This window comes from Zerene cesonia, chromosome 20, assembly GCF_012273895.1.
Source record: "Zerene cesonia ecotype Mississippi chromosome 20, Zerene_cesonia_1.1, whole genome shotgun sequence".
In the NCBI taxonomy this organism is placed as follows: Eukaryota; Metazoa; Arthropoda; class Insecta; order Lepidoptera; family Pieridae; genus Zerene; species Zerene cesonia.
The window spans coordinates 1,088,364-1,110,883 of record NC_052121.1 but is presented as its reverse complement, the minus strand read 5'-3'; the positions used below and the strand labels follow the sequence as shown (position 1 = coordinate 1,110,883).

At 32.7% G+C, this 22,520-nt stretch overlaps 1 protein-coding gene across 4 annotated transcripts in view; it reads left to right on the top strand.

Moving 5' to 3' along the window:
• Positions 1–3,364: 3,364 nt before the first annotated feature.
• Positions 3,365–22,520, top strand: part of LOC119834787 (integrin alpha-PS2) — a 79,268-nt gene continuing 60,112 nt past the window's right edge. For all 4 annotated transcript variants that reach the window (XM_038359287.1, XM_038359284.1, XM_038359286.1 and 1 more), the window contains exon 1: positions 3,365–3,656. In XM_038359287.1, the coding sequence (XP_038215215.1) occupies positions 3,508–3,656 (149 nt within the window). In that variant the 5' untranslated portion in view covers positions 3,365–3,507. The remainder of the gene's footprint in view (positions 3,657–22,520) is intronic.

Genomic DNA, 22,520 nt, shown 5'->3' with positions numbered 1-22,520 from the left:
TTACTGCGGAAAGGGTACCTGAGGAAACGGCCAACCTACACATTTACTGCCCGGAATTTTACTAGAAAAAATACCATCAAATAAAGAAGAATAAATAAGAAACATAAAATAGAAAAAAATTTTTTTTTTTCCCGTCACACACGAGATTTGAACTTACGTCCACGGAGCCTGTCGTTGTGCGTCAACTAAGACTGGCGCCTTAGCCCGCTCGGCTAACGAACGAACTGACAGTAACAGAATGTCATAACAGTCATAAGCTGTTAGCCCTTACGTAGAGGATACGTAAGGAAATTGTTAAATCCTGGCGCTCCTGATCAGGATAATGGGATAAACTTACTATATTACTCTATTGGCACCAGTTCTTAATAAGTGTACAAAGTTTGAATGAAATCGGTTCGCGGGAAGTGGGAGAAAAACGGGTGTGAGTTACATACATACAAACATACAAGTGAAGCTAATAAAAGCGTGTTAAAAATAGCATTGTTCTATGGAAATATAATATTACAAAAATGCCAATGATTCTACGATGAAGTCTAAACCAAAAAATACCAGAATTGATATCAATTTAGTTTCTATCTATTATCCGTGTCCAAAATAGTAGAGTTGTATATAATATTTGTCATTAAACTCGGAAATAATATAGGTACTTATATATGTAATTGCAATGATCGATAAAATTCTGTATAATATTTTACTGATAATATTATATGTAATATGTACCGATTACATATAATCGGTAATATATACCGATTTCTATAATATTTTTTTATCTGCTATGGTCAGGAGCAGGATCTAAAGAAAATCCTGAGATATTATAACCACAAATAAATGAAAACTAAGAAAACTTAGGTTTTGGCTAAAATTTTTACGCGTTTGGCAGTACGCACGCAGACACACCATCGTCTGTCGAATCCGCTACTGTAATTCATAAAATATAATTAATATTCGTGGAATGAGCTTACTGGTACCCGGTTTAATTAATCATGTAAACAAGCACACAAAACATGTTCATTCGTAATATTATAACGATTATCTAATTGCGACATTACAATAATTATTATATTCTGTTAATTGCTAACGCACAAACTTAATCATCGATTCACTTTTACTATTTCATTTAACATACAATTAAATTGTTTAAAATTAGTACATAATGTTAACATTGTCTGTGAAATGAGCGGCTGTAAAATCAGCCGTTGTCTATTTTTTCATTCTCAAAAGACGAATAAAATATGATAAATTATTGGTTATTTTCTATTATACTTTTCAACAACATGTTATCAAAACGAATAACATATTCAATAAAATAAATATAGAAATAGATTCATGAATACATCAAGCAATATTGATTATAATTAAACATACATTTCACCTCATTATAGTTGAAATTACAATCAACTTCCGATTTTTACTAGAAATTTTTTTTAGTTTATCTTATATCCAGGCTAATTAGTTTTATGAAAACGAGTGTAGTCGATATAATGACTGATTATATGCCTAGAAATGTTTATATTCATTGCTAGATGAAGTTAACAACATTATTTATGAATCTTCTGGTTATTGGGATATTCTAGAACAATTGCGGAAGAGGTATGTCATTTTCTCGACAATATAAAAGAGATTGTCAAATAATACAGCTTCGAAAGTTTGTTTAATTGATTTTTAAGTAACATATAAAAGACATTTTAAAGTAAGTTTAAAGTATATTACTCCAATTGTGAATAATTAATAATACACATCGATGACATAGAATTCCCACTAAAACATGATTTTATACAGTTTATTAAATAATGTTTTAGTATGTCTATATATGGTATTGGTAATTTTCTATCGAATTTGTGTCTTTGTTTTTATATGTCATTGTAATATGATGTAATAAATGGATGATGTATTGAAGCTAAACAGTCATTCTTTAGATTTTTTTTCAAAGAACCAATATACAGTTAATATTTGAGGAAAATCCCGTTTGAAAGTATGAGTATGTAGTAAATAATAATAATAATAAACAAAAAGCAAATTATGAATGATTAATACGTAATTATTGGTTATTAATCTTTACTCTTAGTAAATATAAATATCTATCAATTATGCAATATGCTGTTAAGCGAAAATTTAAGAACTCATAAATTTAAATTTAAGAAAGGAAGGAACATTTGTTGTTGTGGAAAAAATAAATTGACCTATACAATGCATCCATTCGGTAGTAAGCAGTTTATGTTATGCAAATAAAAATTAATCGCTATACGTCTTGCTATGCATAAAACTCGAATACGGCTCGATCAATTCAGTTAACATTTTTGAACATTTTTGTTACGGCACTTGAAAGGTTATTATGAAGAGAATAAACGTACCACGGGTGAAACCGGGGCGAACTGCTAGCTATTAATATTAAGTAATTCATAGATTTGAAAAGAATTTCTATATAAAAATCATTTTTACCATGTAACAACGCCCGGATTTGTCCATAAATACTGTATAACTTGTATTATGTAAGTGCAATATATATAACAAAGCATTGATTGGCTGTACTGGGAGACATTTGCAATAAACAAACGGATGTTTAAACTTAGAACAAATACGTTGGCTATGATTTAGAGAAACCTGTATGATCTAGCTTAAACTGGTTTAAACTCGATTACTTAGAAATAAAACAACTGATTTATGGTTCGCAAAATAATTAGTTTTTTAAATATATGTTAGGATTTTGTTAATTTATGCGTCAAAATTTAACCGTCTATAAATAACAGTGAGTTCTTCAATATAAAAACTTATATGAAATATCACGCGTGCTACATATATATTAAATAATTATCAATGTTCGCTATGCAGTTATTTTATATAGTTAATCGTAAAAAATGTATTCCTATTAAAGTAATCGTTATGGTTCAGTATTGGTGTAAGTGGAGATTTTTGGATGTACTAGTATTTTTATATAACTTATTATATTGTTGTCGATGTAATTAATTATTGAATAAACGTATTTAATTATTGTATTGTCTTTTATTTATAACTTTGAGTCAACTAACGAGAAATTCGTGTTCGGATTATATAGTCATCTACATTTAGCTTGTGTCAACTTTTTGTTAATGTCTTAAAAATTGGGTTTATTTCAATTTTTAGTACTAATTAGTGACCAAAGCTTTTTTGTGCATATACGTAAATTAGGATCTGACGTGTTGAAGGACGTGACATTGGGAGTAACAATGAATGTCTGTTATCACAGCCTGACTCAATATTGCACAAATTCAGACGAAAACAATATGTCGCGGTTAACTCAGCGATTTTCCCAGAAAAGCGTGCGAAACGAGCGCTTAACGTTTTCTTATTTTCCAAAGGATTACCTCACTCGCGATCGCGGCCTTCAGTGTGGAACCGACAGCCGCAGCGAGCGCACGTCGCCGACCCGCGGATTTACGAACGTAAACTCGAAACGAAACATGAGGACGAATTATATAATTTAATTTTAATGTGTATTGTGCTGTGTTGTGACTTAGTGCTTTATTAACGATGGCGCTCTTTTTGTGTGTATTTGCCTGCGCCCTCGCTGGTGCCATCGGCTTCAATGTGGACATCCCGTCCAGGGTGGTGTACACGGGGAACTATCAGTCCATGTTCGGTTTCACCGTCCAGTCCCATGTGGATGGTGATAGAAAAATGTAAGTATGAATGTGTGTTTTTATTATTATGAATAAAAAAAGTTTTAAAGTTCCCTGCTATGTCTATTTACTTCGGAAAACAACTGTTAACTCTACATTTCTGTCTGACGAATGTAAAAATAACGAACACACATCATCCGCGCGAGACCTTAAGATTGAAATAAAAAGTATTTATGGACGACGTCGTACCTCATAAATGGTCATATGAAGGTTGCGATTACGAGTTCAGGCATATCGAAGTTTATCATAATGACATCATCGGCCAAGGAATACGTAAGTGTGATTTTTAGCACGAATTCAATCGAAGACATTGAGCCGATTCGCGAATATGACTCGTTGCGTTATTGAAATATAAACTCACTCGTCCCATTCGAGTGCGATCTTATAAGATATGGCATCTAATTGAGTCCTACAATTTGCTGAGTGACTCAAATCGTGGTTGATGTTATTTGAGCTTCTATATAAAATATGCTATGGATAAAAATCATGTAGGAATTCCGTTGTTAGGGCTGTCGAAATTTATCACTCGTATCTTTAAATTCGAACAAAAAAGTTGGCTTATAATTTAAAGTTTCAAATCAAAAAACATCACTTGTAACTAGCAGGAACTATTACACGTAATATGTAAACTATACTATTTAAGAAGTCTTCGCATTATAATAATTATGAGTGTAAAGGATTATATAATAAGCAGTTATAAAAACGATATGTTTTGCTACCACATTTCTATAAATATGCGCGTAATGTGTTGATAACCCTAACGCGTGGAAAACCCACAAAACATTCTTATTAGAACAATAGCAATCTCTTTACTTAACTATTGTACTTATCTTTCATTTTATTAGTGCATTTAGAGCTATTTGTTTGATTCTGTTTGTATTAGTAGAGTCAAATATCTAATTGACTTTACAACGCTATTTCATGACATAGTTAAGTTAATCACAACGACATAAAATAAATAATTTACTTATAGTCATGACTAATTCCAATACAATTTTATTAACAATCAAACACACTTAACATTTGCTAATTATGTATCATTTGATTCCATTTATAAATGATATGATAGCGTTTTGTTTCTTTTTTCTTTAAATAATTTCATTTCTTTAATTACTTTACTCAATGATATCATATAAATGTATAAATAATTAATTATATATGACATCATTGGTCTATAAACATTTAGCTTTATAATTTTTCGTAATTTGAATATTGTAAATACCAAGAAAATCGGCAGTCTATGCCGATATTTTATTTAAAGGTTTAGATTTAATATAACCTGTGGCGACTAATGCGATATATACGTATACCTAAATTACCAATAGTTATATGTAGTATACAATATAGGTTGACAAAATATTTAAAACGAAAGTTATCTTCACAAAGTTTATATTTTACTTATTTGAAATTCATAAAGGTATAGCAACCGCTATTTTCAATTTAATGGGTACGATTGTGATTATGAAATCATTTGTCCCCACAAAACGTGATCATTGCAGTAGGCGTAATAACGTCCTCGATCGAAGCGCCCACAACAGGTGAAAATCACTTCAAATACATTGTCTTATTTGGTTTCGTAATTTGTTGATCAACTATCGAACACCATAAACTTCAAACATGAGATTTGATAACTATTAATATCAATTGCCAAGAAAAAAAAAATCACCAGTTCCATGCAATGTCACATGTTTATTATCTTTGGCACCCTTGAGTATAGACAATAGGATGCAAAAATTTCAATTCTGGAACCGGAAACAGTCAGGCGTCACATGCGCACCACATGCGCGCGCGCAGGCCGCACGCCCTTTTTAGCTTTTTTTTTTATTTAATTTACTTGTGAACGAGGCTATTTTTGTAAGGGCGTCGCTTTCATGATTTATTAGTTTCGACGACCTTTCGTTCTTGCTGCATGTGATATAATTTTGTAAGAAATTGAGAAAAAGCATGACTCCATTGATGCTAACAATTACAAATATTACCCTTCAATTTTGAAGTGCGTGAAAGTAAAAAAGTTTTTGAAGCTACCCTCTAATACGTAGTGTAAAATTGGCGTATTTTTTAATGTAAAATACGTAAGAGTGAATGTAAACATAATCAAAACTAAATCCAATTGATTATTGAAAATGAATTATTGATCTCCGAACATTTTTACTTTCCACTTGATGTATCTACTTGAAAAATCGAACGCAGCGACCTTTCGTGGCACGAACGTCGCTCGTCCCTGAATACGTCGACATATCATTAACATTTGTATCGAACAAGTGCATAGCTAATGGCACAGATAAGTAATGAGTTTGGACGTCTTCAGCTCCGTGAGATGGGGTTTTTATCAATCATTTATTGATGTCGAACTGTCGGAATGTAGGTTCGAGTGTGCTCGTGATTTATGTTCTTCGTTAGGTTCACGCCAGATGGTATAACTTATATGTAAATGAATCGAAGTGCTTTAGACAAGGTTAATTGATGTTTTGTTTGTATATTTTGATTCTGGAGATGATTGGGCTTAATTGGATTGTCGTATAATTGTCTTTCAAATTCTTTGCCTCTAATTTAAATATATTTGAATAAACTTTCTTCATGTTTTGTATTCAGTTTTAATAAGAAATTAGCATAAATTCATCAATATACATAATACAACAAAACATGTCACTGTTATTTTGTTACATAGTTTCTAAGTAACTCGATCATTATAGTTACTTAATTTAACGGCTTTAATATTCCTCAACATGTTAAAGTCACTATTCCATTATTCAACAAACATGTTTAAAACTGAAAACACACAATTTGCTCAATAAGACAACTTATTATCTAGAAAGAGTAAAAACAATAGCAGCGAGTGAATCGGCGCCTGCATATCTGTCTGATAACCCGCGACCCCGCTATCTCCTAAACCGCTACTTTCGGTCCACACTGTATTATCATGTCCGGCCTTCCGATGTTTTATTTTTAATACAAAAATCCTCAATTATCATGTAGCGCGAGTGATATTTTTGCATACTTATACACCCCCGCATATTTCATATTTTTTTAGCACATGCCGTTGGTTAATTTAAAGGGTAAGATAATGTTTGTGTTATCTTTCGTACGTTGAGTGATATTTTTTAAATGAGAAATGAAATTTCGTCTATATAATGTTCTGTTTTTTAGTGTAACAGCGTAGTAGGTATTGTTTGTATCATTTAGCACATGAAACAGCTCATTGCACGCTCACCTTATTATACTCTTATGTCTACTCTATTAATAAAATCATAGTCACATAACAAAAAATTCAAAAATATATTACTAAAACATAGCACAAGCTTTCTCACCATAATATTGTCATTGTCGATGCCAGCGAGGCTTGCAAGTCGCAACCGCAAATGTTATGACATCGTTACGTTTGTTCACAACTCTATCAGCTCCTACCGTTGCTAGATACTCAATTTATCAGCAGAACCGTTAAATGTTTCTTGAAAACAAGTAAGTTTCGATGGATAATGCGACTTCCTGTATCGGAGTTGTCGAGATATTAGAGACTAGCCGCTCGCTGCCCGGGTTGATCCGGGATAAAAACAATATTAAAGGTAACCTGTGACACTCAAAAGATAATGTGACTTTCTATTGGTAAAATAATAAATATTAAAAATCTGTTCAAAAGATCTAGAGATTACCTTTTACAACGTCACAATTTAAAAAGAAAGTTTTTTTTTGTTTTTATATTTATTCTCAATTTTGAGTGTTTATTTTTTATAACCAATTCATTTTTCATTCAGTGATAGCTCTAACGAGTAGATTAAAAACAAGGTCAAATATTCGTTATGTTCCAATTTAATGTGTAAATGAACACCATTATCTATAGTGTTGAGTCAATAAACAGTTAAATGAACAGTCATTTACGTGCTTATTTATGAAATGAATTCAAATTCATTTATGAAATTAAGTTCAAATGGAATATTTTGAAAAAAAAAATTGCGATGACAAACAAACTCGGAGAACACCAAAGACATGTAACGCCTGCGCCGGCGCAGTATCCGTGACCCCGTTACTAATATGGCGCTAGCAGGCGGCCTCAGCTGCTTTGCCCACGACAGCGCTCTGTTGTAATCGTAACGTCATAAGCATCAAGTGTAATGTATCGGAATGGGTTGATGACGCGCACTATGCTTTGATTTCAACATTTAATTACCACTCTTAGGTTTAAAGCTTGCTTTAGCCTGAAAGATACTGTAGTTGTGTGCTTCATTTATATCGATGAAACATTACAAATGTTTGTAAAAAAATCTTATTTTGTATAAATTTTTCACGATTTTAATTCTATATAATATTTTAACATCCGCATTTGATTGAATGATTTTGTCCATTACGACCTGTACACATTCAATATTTAATGATGAATCTATGTAGTATCAATATTTACAATTTACTGATTAAAATACGAAACTAAGCTTGTTTTTTATCTTACTTTCACGTAGCAACGGAGCGCTTTATAATGCAATATTTTTGATTCGAGACAGTTACTAGTGAGTGACATGGGCTACATTTGAACGCTGTGAAACTTTTCATTGCCATCTAAATTGTCGTCTACGCGGGAAAAACCGCGGGCTGCAAGCTGGTTTAGCGCTATAAAGGTGTGTGTTACATAGAAATGCTCGGACACGAAATAAATTGGCCACAGAGTGTTAACAAGCGCGCCACTAATTACAATTAGTCTCTAATTGAGATGTGACTTTGAACTTGAATTGAGCGTGTCTGCTGAATTAACATTTGTTTTTTTAATTATTACTGTTACTGACGTTATTCGGGTCAAGAACGTAATGTGTATATCATCATATTTACAACCATAATGACTTGCCAATAATATTTTCTTTTTTATATTCTTTTCCCGTTTTCCCTATAAGTAGGTATAGATAGTAGGTATAGATAGTAGGTATAGATGATATAAGTTATTATATAAACATCGTTTTAAATTGTAATAGGATAGGCATAAATAAAGCTAAGTATCTTTAAAAACCTTCTATGATCGAGATGTTAGTTTTGTCCCAATTTCTTTTTGTTGACTAATTTCTACATTTTTCGGTAACTAATAACTTTTTGTTTTACTTTTTTCAAAGGCAACATTTTTGGCACAGACAACATAAATCTATACCAGAATAGGTAACTGAAAAAAGAATGATTTTACAAAGGCCACTTTGTTTTGTAACATTAGTTTCACAATATTATATTTTATTTATCAGATTAAAAATATTATAAACCAAGATGATTACGCAGGGACTTTTTTCTATTCGTTTATGTTGTCATTTCAAACAAAATATAGCAAATCCTTGTACTATAGCATTTTAATATAAAAATATGAGATAACTAAAATCGGTCAATGTCAAAAACAACAATATTTTCCCCTTTTGTAGATATATCGGTTGTGTTCTGCGAATTTACTCAGACTCCTTGACCCAAATCGTATCTTCGCTCCAAGAAATATTACCACAAGATTATCGGTTATACAGAATTGTTACACAATAAACAAAATTTGCTTTTGAAAAATAAAGCACGAATAAGCGATATATTGACGATTATTGACTATCCTTTTTGCAAAAGTTTTCTGAGTAAATATGGGGATATGTGTAATTCTTTAAATAAATCAAAAAAATATGTGGCAAAAGGCTTTTGCAGCAATTTTTATTGAGTTGAAATTTATAAATTAATAAAAATCACAGAGTTAAATGAATCATAACTGAGGTATATTTCAGATACACGACTGTAAATGAAAGTTCTCGCGTGGATTAATGTCTTTCCAATATTTTAAATGTCAGTAGCGTAACGGGTTGTTAAATCACATAATTAATTGGGCCATACTGCTCTAGATTAAATTATAGTTTCGCATGTAATATTGCAAAATTGTTCAAATTGGGTGAGCATTTTTCAAAAATAAGAATTTTCTTGAAAAAGAAATCATATATAGATAATATTGAAGGTTTCCATCTGTTAATTAAAAAAAATAATTAACTATAGGTATCACTGTACGTTAAAAATAAAGATGGTTTTACGTGTTTTTACGCGCAAAAATACGGAATAAAAAAGAAAAATATTCTAGTAAATATATATGTCTAGTAAATATAGAGTCTCAACTAAAGCTATTATTAGATATAGGAAACTATAATAATAATAAATATAAACATATAAACGTATTCACGTAACGATGAGTCAAGGCAGCGCAGGTGAGATGACGCAGTCTGACTCAACGGTTGGTCATCGACTGATCTTTGTGATCGCAATGCTACAGGTTGCGGTGAAGGTAATGTTGCTATTAAATATGAATTATATACGTGTTAATAGTTGTTGTATCTAGCTGGTTAGGAAGTAGATGCATTTATATAGGTACATTTAATATTAATGGGAAGATTTTTAGCAGGTGTTATAGCACTAGTGGACAAAATCTTTACGGACAAGTTGGTTATCAGGCTAGTGTATCCTGTGTGTGTTAGACCGTTGGTTTTAGTCTCAATTTTTAATCGAATTCACATAAAGTGAAGTCCCGTGTCCCCTAGTGGGGTATGGGGCAGATGATGTACATCCGTTTCACTGATCGATTTTCTTTAGGGACAAGTAGGTGATCAGCCTTCTGTGTCCTGCCAGACCGAGACATTTTTTTTTGTGCGTCCCCACCGGGAATCGAACCCAGGACCCCTCGGTTCTACGCTCACGCGTTAACCACTGTACCGAGGAGGCGGTCAATCGAATTCACATACTTATTAATATTGAAACGATATGAATAATATGAAAACAATAAAATGATAATAACAATTACTTTTTCGGTTAGGGTAACCGATTTGAAAGTTCTAAGGTAACTAAATAAGTTCAGTGGATTTTTTTGGTAGTCGGTTGAAAATGGTTTACTTGCTGTAAGGTTCCGCTAGTGAATTATAAACCTGGAAGTCGACTAAATATCTATGCAAATAGAAGTTTGCGTACCATTGAGAACCATAATTCTACAACCACATGTAAGTGGCATATTATTTATGAACATATTTTTTTCGAGTTACAAATTTCCCCTTTATAAGCCTCGCACGTATTGCAACGTGTGAAGTGTATACCATATGCATTTAAATTCGCGACAAAAATGGCGAGTGTCCGCTTGCGAATAGATGACCGATATCCACAGACCGTATTTAACCGTAAAAACAATGGACGGACACGGTTCCCGCGTTGGCCGCCAGATGGCGCCAAGGGGTGACATTTCATATGCGTTTGTATGCGCGCGCGCACGTCACGCGGATGTGACGCGCCGGATATGCTATAAATTGAAATTTAATTGCTTTTTAAACGTCATAGTGATGAACATTGGTTCCAATAGGTCGTTATGGGCTCATACATTGTAAAATAAATAAAAAACACGTTATTTTTATCATTGTTTCGTATATATGAGATCATCAATGTTTATTCATAATGTAAACAAATCTAAACTATTAAATGAATTAGCTATCGCAAGTTTGCATTAGCTAGATAAGTCGGGGTTAGGACCTCGCCGACCTCATTTTCAATTACATGTATGTACTTATCTTTTTAATTGCGTTAGAATTATTTTGTTTACACATACAATTACTTCTTATTAATATGTATGACCCGACATAATTATATTATATAATTGAAAGTGATGACAGGTTAGTTCTAGACAGAATATCAATCGAGAAAACAAGAAAATAAATAGAAGATTGATAATACCATCAACATAAAAGTTAAAAGGATGAGTGCATATATTATGTTTAATTCTCTTTTAGGCAAAACCTTTTGATCCATTTGGTTTATTTTGTAGGGAATGTAGGTTTATACGAGTAACCAGGGGCTAAAGCTACTTCGATTGTTATTTTATAACTTATTGTACTGTTGTTTTGAGACTTTAACAAATTTATTTTCCATCCCGATCACAACCGGATGGGGTGATTCTAACGCAAGCCGATAAGCACTTTATTAATTAGCCGTTGAATGAAATAATTGGTGCGAAGTGGTCAATGGGACCGGTTAGTGACCATATGGTGAATGGTGATGCGTGGGCGATGACGTCACTTCATTCAGTCCCCACTCTCCAACCACTAGAGCTCAATGTTCGAGTGTCTATTTGCATGATTCTTTTCCTGTATCGTAATTACTATGTTCTTGGTGATTGGAACGCAGTTGAATGGTTTCAATCAAATAACAGAGATACTTTATATACGATATTGACAATGACAGTGATGGAATATCTGTATGTATCATTTTGGCGATGGAAAAATCGTTCCTTAACTCTTATTTAAAACTAACTTGCATATTCAAAGTGTACCTTGTCATTGTGTAATAAGTACTCTATTTTTTACTTTTATTATGGAATGTAATAAAAGATGTCTTTTTATAATATATTTTATGTACATATTTAGTCTAAAGCACTCAGGGATCTCGTACATATCCAACGGTGAAAGAATTTTCGAAATCGTTTTTAAGTTGCTGAGATTAGGGCGTCCAAACAAATAGAAAAACTCTTTAGCTCCAAATCATTACAATATTTGTTTATATCAATACTTCGTGCAAATTCGTGTACATTCGGTATTTGTTATGCCCCTTTTTTAATATACCTGTATCTGGGGATATAATTTTTCATTAATTATAATAACAATTGAAACATGGAAGAAAAATGTATTCGAACCAGAAACAAAAATACTTTATATAATCCAATTCTAACGGTAGATACTTAAATTATGGGAAGGTATGTCCCCGACCTTAATTTGATTAACTCATAAATAATTTGTGATGACAAAACCATATGACACACTTGTAGAAATCACGTCGTCTGTGTAATTACATGACTCAAGTTTAGTCTAATACCTATATTCGATACCTGAACGTGACCCAAGAGCACACAATATGTATTTTTCTCAGAATGATTATGAGGTTTGCCCACGCGCATGACATAATGCCATATGGGAGCCGTGACTAAAGTTTGGTCAATATAAACAGCGATGCTGATTGAAATTCTATAAAAAAATAGTGTATTATTAATTATTTTGGAACTGCTATGAGTGCCATCTATTTTATGTCATGTATTTTATAAACTAGTCAAATGATTAATTAGTTTGTGTATACGTCCCAAGAAACCAAAACCTTTAATGGAATTGTGTATTGAAGAAGAGGTACGCCTTATTTGTCCATTCTACTGTGGATCTTAAATATAAAGTTAATCTCAAACCTCAAGGCCTACATAAAACGTTTCAAACGTCAATAATCGATGCAATTTTAAAAGAAATTTTAAAGATAACTTGCGTCACAAGGGAGCTATGATAGGAACAATTCTAGAATTTTTATGAATTCTTAGGAAAAGGTTTTTATTCTTTGTGGTTTTGTGCTGAAAGCCAGAACAAGTATCTCCTCTCACGATTCCTCTGTCATTCAAATATTGACTTAGTTTTATAAGACCCAGAGGATACCAAATAATGAGGTTGGCCAGAACTAGTATACTAGCACACTGTCCTGTGTCTGTTCGCACGCTACCGTCCCGGTGGTCCGCTGTGAAACTGGAGCGGCGCAGGCGCATCGAAATTCGACACCGCGCGAGATTTATGGTCGACGTGACCCTCAAAGGTCTATCCGGCTGGGCCTTTAATGACCTATCCATCAATTGCTAACGTCTATATTGTTTTATCTCATTTTAATGCAGTGTGAAAAATTGGTAAATGAAAAGGATATTGGTTCTAGACATATCTGTGAATAGATTTTTCAAAATTGACAGCGTATACATTACCTAATAAAAATAGGTAATATCACGTTAAGTTTTCATAATTTTGAATAAAATATAAAGCAACTAAGAAGAGTACATGCTATCTGGTAAAACTTTTTTAAAATTGATTAAAATAATTTTCAAATCATTTAAGTATATTAATAACTTGCCCAGAGAAAATTACGTCAGTTCTTTCAACGTAAATTTATTTTAATTTATTTTGCTGTTATGGAAACCCGAGATAGGTATTGTTCTCAAATTGCACGAATGTGTCTACTGGGATTATGTTATAAAAATGATACGCTTGGTTCATTAAACTGTTGTTATCTTAACCTTGAGTGTAAACTCTCATTACTTTAAATGAATATTACGTATATTAGAAGGTTTTAATTTAATTAAATTGTTTGCTATTCAATTAATTAACGATATAATTATGTCCAAGATATCTTAAAGCAATAACAGTTAATTATGAGTATTCAATGGTACAAAGTTACAAACAGCTTATTATCTTAAAAACATTAAACAAATTTTAAAAAACACATTCACATTACGTAAAGCAGCCAAGAAAAACTGCAAGGTCGATGGATTCAGAGCTGACTCAGTGTGAATATTTGCCAGATATTGTTTTTGGGTTATGTTCATTAAATCTTAATGCATGAGATAATTGTGCATAAATTAGCTTTAAGGGTTTATTATTATCAATGTATATACAATGTATATACATGTATCCATTATGCAGATATGATATGACTGCATGATTTTTTTTTAATTGTACGAATCTCCTTTTTTCTTATGTATACGTAACTATTATAAGTTCTACTGAATAATATGATATATACCTATATATTACTTTTTCCACTTTATTTCTTTATGCAGATGAATATGCTATTGATTTAATTGCCTCAATACCCTGTTTATATGGAGAATAAATTGAAAAATGCAAAATGACCACGGCTAGCAAACTACATATTATATGTTATAATAGTGAAATAATATTAGATGGAAAATGGAAAATGAGAAGAAACAAAAACGATCACACTTATTTTTGCTTTTTCCTTTTTCGATTATATACCTATATACTGGTTATAGGAAAGTTTTTCTGTATTGTAACGGATTATTAAACATGTGGCTAGTTCAGGAGGCGGTGGTCTGCAGTTGTTACGAATATAAATAGAATAATACATAATGTTTCACCTCGGCACAGTTCCGGCGGTAAATTTAGAGTATTACGTTATCAGCTCGCGCTCGCGTAAACATTATTATATAAACAGGCTCCTGTTTCTTAGTTACGTTACGAAGTTATTCTGGTGCATTGTGCTGTGTTTGCGCTGTGGCATTCATTCATGAAATAAGCTCAGTTTGTCATGAAGTTAGCTCAATAAACATTTATATTGGTATATATAAAATACGTCACCGAAAATAGGTAAAGAGTTACTTTAGTTATAGGGTTTTATTATTACATATCTCGGGTATTTGGTTTAAAATGACTTGTACCAGATTTGATAAACGTCAAATATTTAAATAATGTAATAAATCACATTGCTTGTTCCAAAAATTATCTTATTTTAAATAATTGTTCCCAAAGTAAATCTCAATTTATATTTACATTCTATTTAGTTATGAGAAGTATTTTTCATGGTAAGAAAAATTCGTTCAGTATCCAAAACAATGCTATTATTCCTATAACTGGTGCAGCTTTCGATGGCGCTCGTGAGTCGGGTATTTTGCACCTTTCACTAACTGGTAACTCTTCAGTCCAGTTACAAAGCTGTAATATTTTTCTCTAAACTCGTTCATGTTAAAATTAAGATGTTAGTCAACAATAATTTGACAATATTTATACAAATTATAAGTGAGAGGCCATCAATTGCTCATAATATATAAATAACTAGCTGCGCCCCGCGGTTTCACCCGCGTAAGTCCGAATCCCGTAGGAATATCGGGTAAAATTTAGCCTATATGTTATTCCAGTTATCCAGCTATCTACATACCAAATTTTATTATAATCGGTTCTGTAGTTTTTACGTGAAAGAGCAACAAACACACACACATTCTTACAAACTTCCGCATTTATAATATTAGTAGGATTATAAGTATATACGTAATGTTTATAATGTAATATTTTATTTACCTATACGACATATAAAATATTACTACTACAATAGTTGATGTAGTAGTATGATATCATAGAAAAAAGGAGATCTCTCCTAGCCTAATTAGCCCCAACTTCCACCCCTTTGGAATGGTTTTAAACTTTTTCAATTAAGCGGTTGTTTTAATATTTCTACAATTACTATTAGTCTGGCTTGGATTTATTTATTTTAACCTCTGTTTAAACTATCTATAGCATATCTTGCACTGGAGTGCCAGTTAAAGTATTTGCGTACGCGCAACAAATGATGCCTTTTGTTCAGCGTTAATGGGCGAAGAGAAAATATATATTGAATATTTTGTTGGTTTACTTATAAGGGCAAGTTCACTTTCCTCACTTAGAGGCCCTGGTTAGGGGCCTCATTAAAATTTTATGAATTACTAGCTACGCCCCGCGGTTTCACCAGCGTAAGTCCGTATCTCGTAGGAATATCGGGATAAAAAGTTGCCTAAATGTTATTCCAGGTGTCCAGCTGTCTACGTACCAAATTTCATTGCAATCGGTTCAGCAGTTTTTGCGTGAAAGAGCAACAAACACACACACACATCTTTACAAAATTACGCATTTATAATATTAGTAGGAAGTAGGATTTCTATGGGAATATTTGCATTTCGTATTTAGTTCCCGGTTTCAAAACATTGTTACTAACTTACTACAAAAGTAGTATGTAACTCCAATGAATAATATATGCTTCCAAACAACACTGACACCGGTTTACTTCTACTTTTATACCGACTCCCAATATTCATTGTTTTTTCAAAATTCCCCACTTCACAGTTCGAATCGTCAGAAAATGTCCAACCAATCTTATATTGTTATAAAGTTATACTTATAGGAACTTACATTGAAAATAAACAACAGCCAAGTATAAAGTAGATATCCCGTCATGACAAGACACCTGTTACTTACAAGATGCCGAAGTGTGATAACATATAACATGGGATGTAGTGTAGGGGCTGGCGAGCAAAATGTGCAATGTTCGAAGGACATTATATTATGATATTAATATTTGTTTGCAAGTCTTAAAAATTCTAACTATTTTGAATATGCTTATAATTTTAGTAGTCAAATGTTATATTGAATTATTACTCTTTATGTTGCTAGTGACGAAGCCAGATGAAGCACAAAATATAATTTACCTTATTTTGTCGTGTCAAGTGAAAACATTAGTCTGTTCTAGTCATTAATGATGCGATAAACGCGTTGTCATTACGTTACAAATCTAACGCTAAACTACGCCAAAATCAAACTATGAATTGGTAACCAAAAACTATGTAAAGAAATATTGTTTACACAATTAATCGTCATTTTCAAATTTCTGAGTTTTATCGTCAGCGCCTCGATTCCGGCCTACAATACATCGGTTGTAGGAAGGGCACGTGCGCGGGCGCATCCCGCCGCTAGCCGCAGGGGTGGGGGGGGGGGGGGCGACAGGTGACGACTGATTTAATTGGAGGCCGACAGAAATACCGCCGCCTTGTGTAATTATACAATCCTTCCTGTAAGGGATGCCCTGTGAATAGATAATGAGTTAAATTAGATTAAGTAGTGTATAGGTGTAAAAATATTACATTTGGAGGAATATTTTCGGAGTATGAAAATGAAAGACGATAGACGGTTTAATACATATATATTTAAAGTATACATTTTCTTTTTGAATCATAACAGATTTTTAAAGACCCCTATATACTTTATCATCGCGTGTTATGAGGTGATTAATATAAAAATTTACTAATTTATAATAACGAAAACTATTATAATTGTAATTATCTTACATATATTGTTGTAAATCTATTAACCAACTATGACAACATTCAAAAACTTTAATATCCCCAACAAAGACTGACTTCACTACCGTGAAATGAGTTTTACTTCATACGAACTTCTAACGAAGAAGCAGTTAATCTAATCGAGATTATAAAGATGGCGCGTCACGGTATGCAGTGTGTATGGGTGGCCGAAAGGTAAACTATGATCCCGGTACAGTGACCATGCGTTTTGGATCTATATTGTCATTATATTATATGCAGTTAGATTAATTTTTCAAATAATAATAATAATAATTTTCTTTGCTCTTATTATTGTGGCTTGTTTTGTTTCGTGGTACAGTCATATCGAAATAGTAGACGATTGCACGACTGTTATTTTATGGGTGTAGGAAATATAAAAAACAGTTTGATAGAAACAAAGTCTCTTAAAAAAATCTGTATCCAGTCTTTAGTTCACACACACAAACACAGAGATTCCAAACATGCCGAATAAATCAAAGGATCACCCAAAAGATTTACGCATGAATTACATGTTAGTTCTTTCGATTGTCACTAAAAGTATTCTAACGTCATACAAGCGATGATTATAATCCGACAAAATAAAAAGCTAAGGTGACTCCAACGGTATAGTATAAACAACGGCCGCTGATTGCTGCATCATAAATTTCCACACTTTACATTGTAAATACACTGCGTTGTGTAATGTGGAGGAAGAAGGTTGTAAAGTCTGCACACCCGTAACTCAGTAACAACGGTAGCGAGTTCATTTAAATTTTATGAAGTTTTACTGACTTAATTCTTGATCTATCATCGGAATCATACTGCACGTTGCACCCTTTTTTTATAGAGGGGAAATCTTGAATAGATACCTACGGCCCCCCAGGGATGAGGTCGTGGGTTATGTCGGATTCCTACCGACTAAAACCCCACTGTGCTCCGTCAAGCCACATAAGTGAGGGGGCCACGGGTGCTTGTTAGAATCTGCACATTGCTCTCTAATATATATAACATCATCATTAACTAGTACTAAGTATTTCATCAACTGCTTAGTAGCTGGTGTAAATCCTGTTTAAGAATAGGATGTTAAAAACGAATATGCTACATACCATTATTATAATAATAAATCTTATATCTTTAAACGAGCAATTCTTGTATATATATATATATAATCGGAATCTCGGAATCGGCTCTAACGATTTTCATGAAATTTAGTATATAGGGGGTTTCGGGGGCGATAAATCGATCTAGCTAGCAATCTTTTTTAGAAAATGTCATATTCGTGTTTTATAGACTTAAACTTACTTTTTTAACAAATAGGAGGCGTTTGAGTAGTCCTAATTTATTATGACTCTTCCTGACATCTATTGGCGAATAATAATACTATATTTTGGCGAATAATTAAAGTTAACAAAAGTTACAAAGAAAAAAATACCGAGCAAAGCTCGGTCATCCAGGTACTGTTTAAAAACAGAAACAAAATGCGTGAGGAGACGATAAGTGTGTGTATCTGCCACAAATACTTTATGATAGGTGATAGTGACTGTCGTGATTTGCAGCTTTGTAAAGGTGCTACCGACTTTTGTTAAAGGTGTCAAGAACGATGTACTCACTAAGTGTTTGCGCCTCCAATTCATATATTTAAGATATCGTCAATAGATCTGGTATAACAGACACAATTTCACATTTTCTTGGTCTCTATAAATGTTTGAAATAAGCGGGACTAGGTCCGTGATGAGTTTCTACCATGAACCTTGAGAAATTTAGAAAGAATAGTAAAATTCGTTCACGAGATGGGATTCGAATCCGCGTTTTTTGCCAAACCGTAGCAAAATAAAACGTGGGTTCGAATCCCGCCATGTGATCAAATTTTTTCAATTCTTTTAAAAATTTCTCATTTATGAAGCATTTCAATGCTATAAAACTAGAAATTGAAAATACCTTGAACCTTGTTTTAATAAGTGTGATTCTACAAATAAGTCAGCCAGGGTCGGAGATTGTCATTAAGATAACTGACGATCGGCGACAAGCTGCTAATTGCCGTTACTCGGCTCGTAATATAAATATTTTTATTGAAAGCAACGTCTTTTAAAATGCATATGTAATAAGTAGCGTGTTGCGGGAATTCTTTATGAATTACTTCGCAATATCATGACAAAATTATATTTTTTTACTACAAATAAATATATTGATACAGATTTTACAGGAAAACCAGATGCGTATATTTGAATAGACAAATAGAAAATAGAAGACGATAATCACGATTTATTTGAACCAAGTTTCCAATAGACTCGTATGTTTAAAGTTTCATCCAACAAGAATCATATTACACGTTCAATCTAGCAAATCATTTACTTTCTGTCTCCTTTCGTTTACATATTTACATAAGATGGAAGCAGACAGCCTATAATGTTATCGTTATGTGGATCTAAAGTGCGAGCTATTGGTAAATTAGTACAAGGCTACACTCCCACGTTTCCTCGTGCTCTAGCCAAGTGTGAACTAGCGAGAATTGAACCACAATTAGCGAGTATCGCAACTCTGCTATAGTTTTGAATTAGTATCAAAATCTACAATTATTCTTGAGGTGATTTGTGTAGACAGGATTTGTGTGGGAGGCGTTGTTCCCTTTCATATCAATAATGTATAGAGGTGTTGGAAAAGATGTTTAATGTGATAATCGATCTTTGGTATTGGACCATTTTAGTTCGGTGTTCCGAATTTTTATTTAACAGAGTTATATTGAAATTGATCAAAGTATTCTGTAGAAACTATTTCATTAATGATTATACGAGACGATATAGAAACTCATTGATGACACATTTTTATGAAGTCATCATTCTTAAAGTTATATTATTAGACGATAAATCGTACATCAATAAACTATTATGTAATAAAATATCATATTAGCAGTTTATTTGTACAATTATTAGACTAATCTTTAGCTAAGGGGCTTAGAGCCGCCTGCGCAAATCACCATATCAATAAAAATGCGTCCCACGCCATGCTTTCACCTTCATTTGCATTTGGGATCAACCGAAATCGTGTGTTGAGCAATTTTATCAGTCATAAACGGGGACTGCATTGTCTCCTTATCGACCTTTCGTATTTAACAGGTGCATTTTATGCTGCGTGGACAGAAATGATTGGATCAAACACATTTTGTAATGTAAGAAAACGACTCAATTCTTTTGTTAGTTATACGTCTAAGTCTTTTCATTCGATTTATTTACGAAAAGAGTTCTCAATTTTAACTCAATATTACAACAAAAAGATATACATAGAACCATGATATCTGTCGCTGTTAATCTTTTAAAAAATACATAAAATTGAGGCGACTGAAGATATCAATATAAAGTAAGAAAAGAAATCAACTTAAAGCAGATAGAACGATTCGTCATTCAAATCATATCATATCACCTATAATTAAGAAAAATCTGCTGCACCGTGTCATGATGACTAATTATTAATAATCTAGCTCAGAGTCCAGAAGAATGTATTTAGATGCAGTAGCTTTCGCGTGCTTGTCGCAAGTCTCACGAGTACATCTTATTATGTGCAATCTTCTCATTGAGGCAATCAGCCGGACGCACCCTATGCGGGACTGGACACCGTTTTTTTGTACCGTTGGATTGGGGTTTTCGAAGACTTCTAGTTCTGTAAGATGATGTATTATATAAATATACCTGATGTGAGTAAGACAGTGTTTTCTGGTGGAAAACATTTGCACAAAACACCATTTAATACTTTTAAAAGGGACAAATCGATACACTGCTTTAATAGCACGTTTTGTTTGATTACTTATAAAAATTATAAATTTCAACGTTAATTTTTCTATTCTACATTCAGTAGCTACAATTTCAATACATAATACGATGCAATATACAGTTTATTTACGAAATGAAACACAGTCGCAAAAAACAAACGAAAAAGTACATAAGCTATTGAATGACACAGCACACTCACATAGAGTTGTGATCCAAAACTTAGTTCTTACAGTTATAAAATAATATTAAGAATCAGTTACTTTCCCAGCGCCTGTCTCTAAGCATAAGGCTGAATCTTATCTACAAATTAATCATCAGTATGGAGACAAGTGACGCGTCTGACAGTCAGAGGGTACAGCGGTCAGACAAAATGAAATCCTTTCGTCATGCGGTTTTTGTAAAGCTTCAGTTTATTGACAAACTTGTACAGATTCAATGGAGTTTAATGTACTCTGCTTTGATTGTCAAGGTTATAACGCTTAATATGGAGTTATAAGACCTTTTTGTTAATTTTTATCTGACGTCCACAGTAAAGCCATTGCTAATTAACTTAGTATGTACCGACAACCGACAACCGAAAACCAAAAATACCGCCATATACATCTGGTATTAAACATAGTATTTTCTTGTGTTTGATTTTGTAGGGTTAATAATATAATGAATAAATCGCGTTTAAAATCCGTTAAAAAGTTTTTAATTTCTAAATAGTATTAAACATTTTCATTTCTACCAAGTACCGTATGCAAATACAGTGAAATAATTATAATATCACAAAGAAGTGGGAATGCAAACACATGTGTAGAACGTAGTCAAGTCGCCGACAGGTGCAGCTCGCCAGATGTCCTGGAAATCGTTTAGACTTTAGGCTATGGGACTTAAAGCTGTTTCAGATTTTTTTTTTAGTTTTTTTTATAACTTGGAATCACCTGTCCTTATTAGTTTCATTTGAAGATAATTTTGTGTAGAGGCTGGGCAATACACAACTTGATTTTTATTTTTATTTTTAATGAATTATATACAAGAATACATATTTACATACTCCAATGTTTTATTACAAAATCTTAGCACATAATATATACTACTTTTCTCAGCACTTCCAAAAAATTCTTTTTGAAATCAATAAACAATACCACATAAGTATTTATTGGATCTAAAGAACGAAACTACCTCTATAATAGGGTATAAATCGACTCTGCACACATAATCTGAGCTTGGCTAAAGGTTAGACCACATCGTGACTAATTGAGACATACTGAGACCCGTAGAGGGTGCGCCCTTACATTCTCTACGGTCAAGGTAACCATTAGAGATAATGGAGTTTCAATATGAAATTAACCCTATCCCTAGTACAGAAGGTGGATTTTACAATAGAGACATATGCTCAGCGTAGGGTCAGATATAGGATGATCATCGAGACAGATAAGCAGTTTGTAGAAGATTTGCTCATATTTTAGCGATACC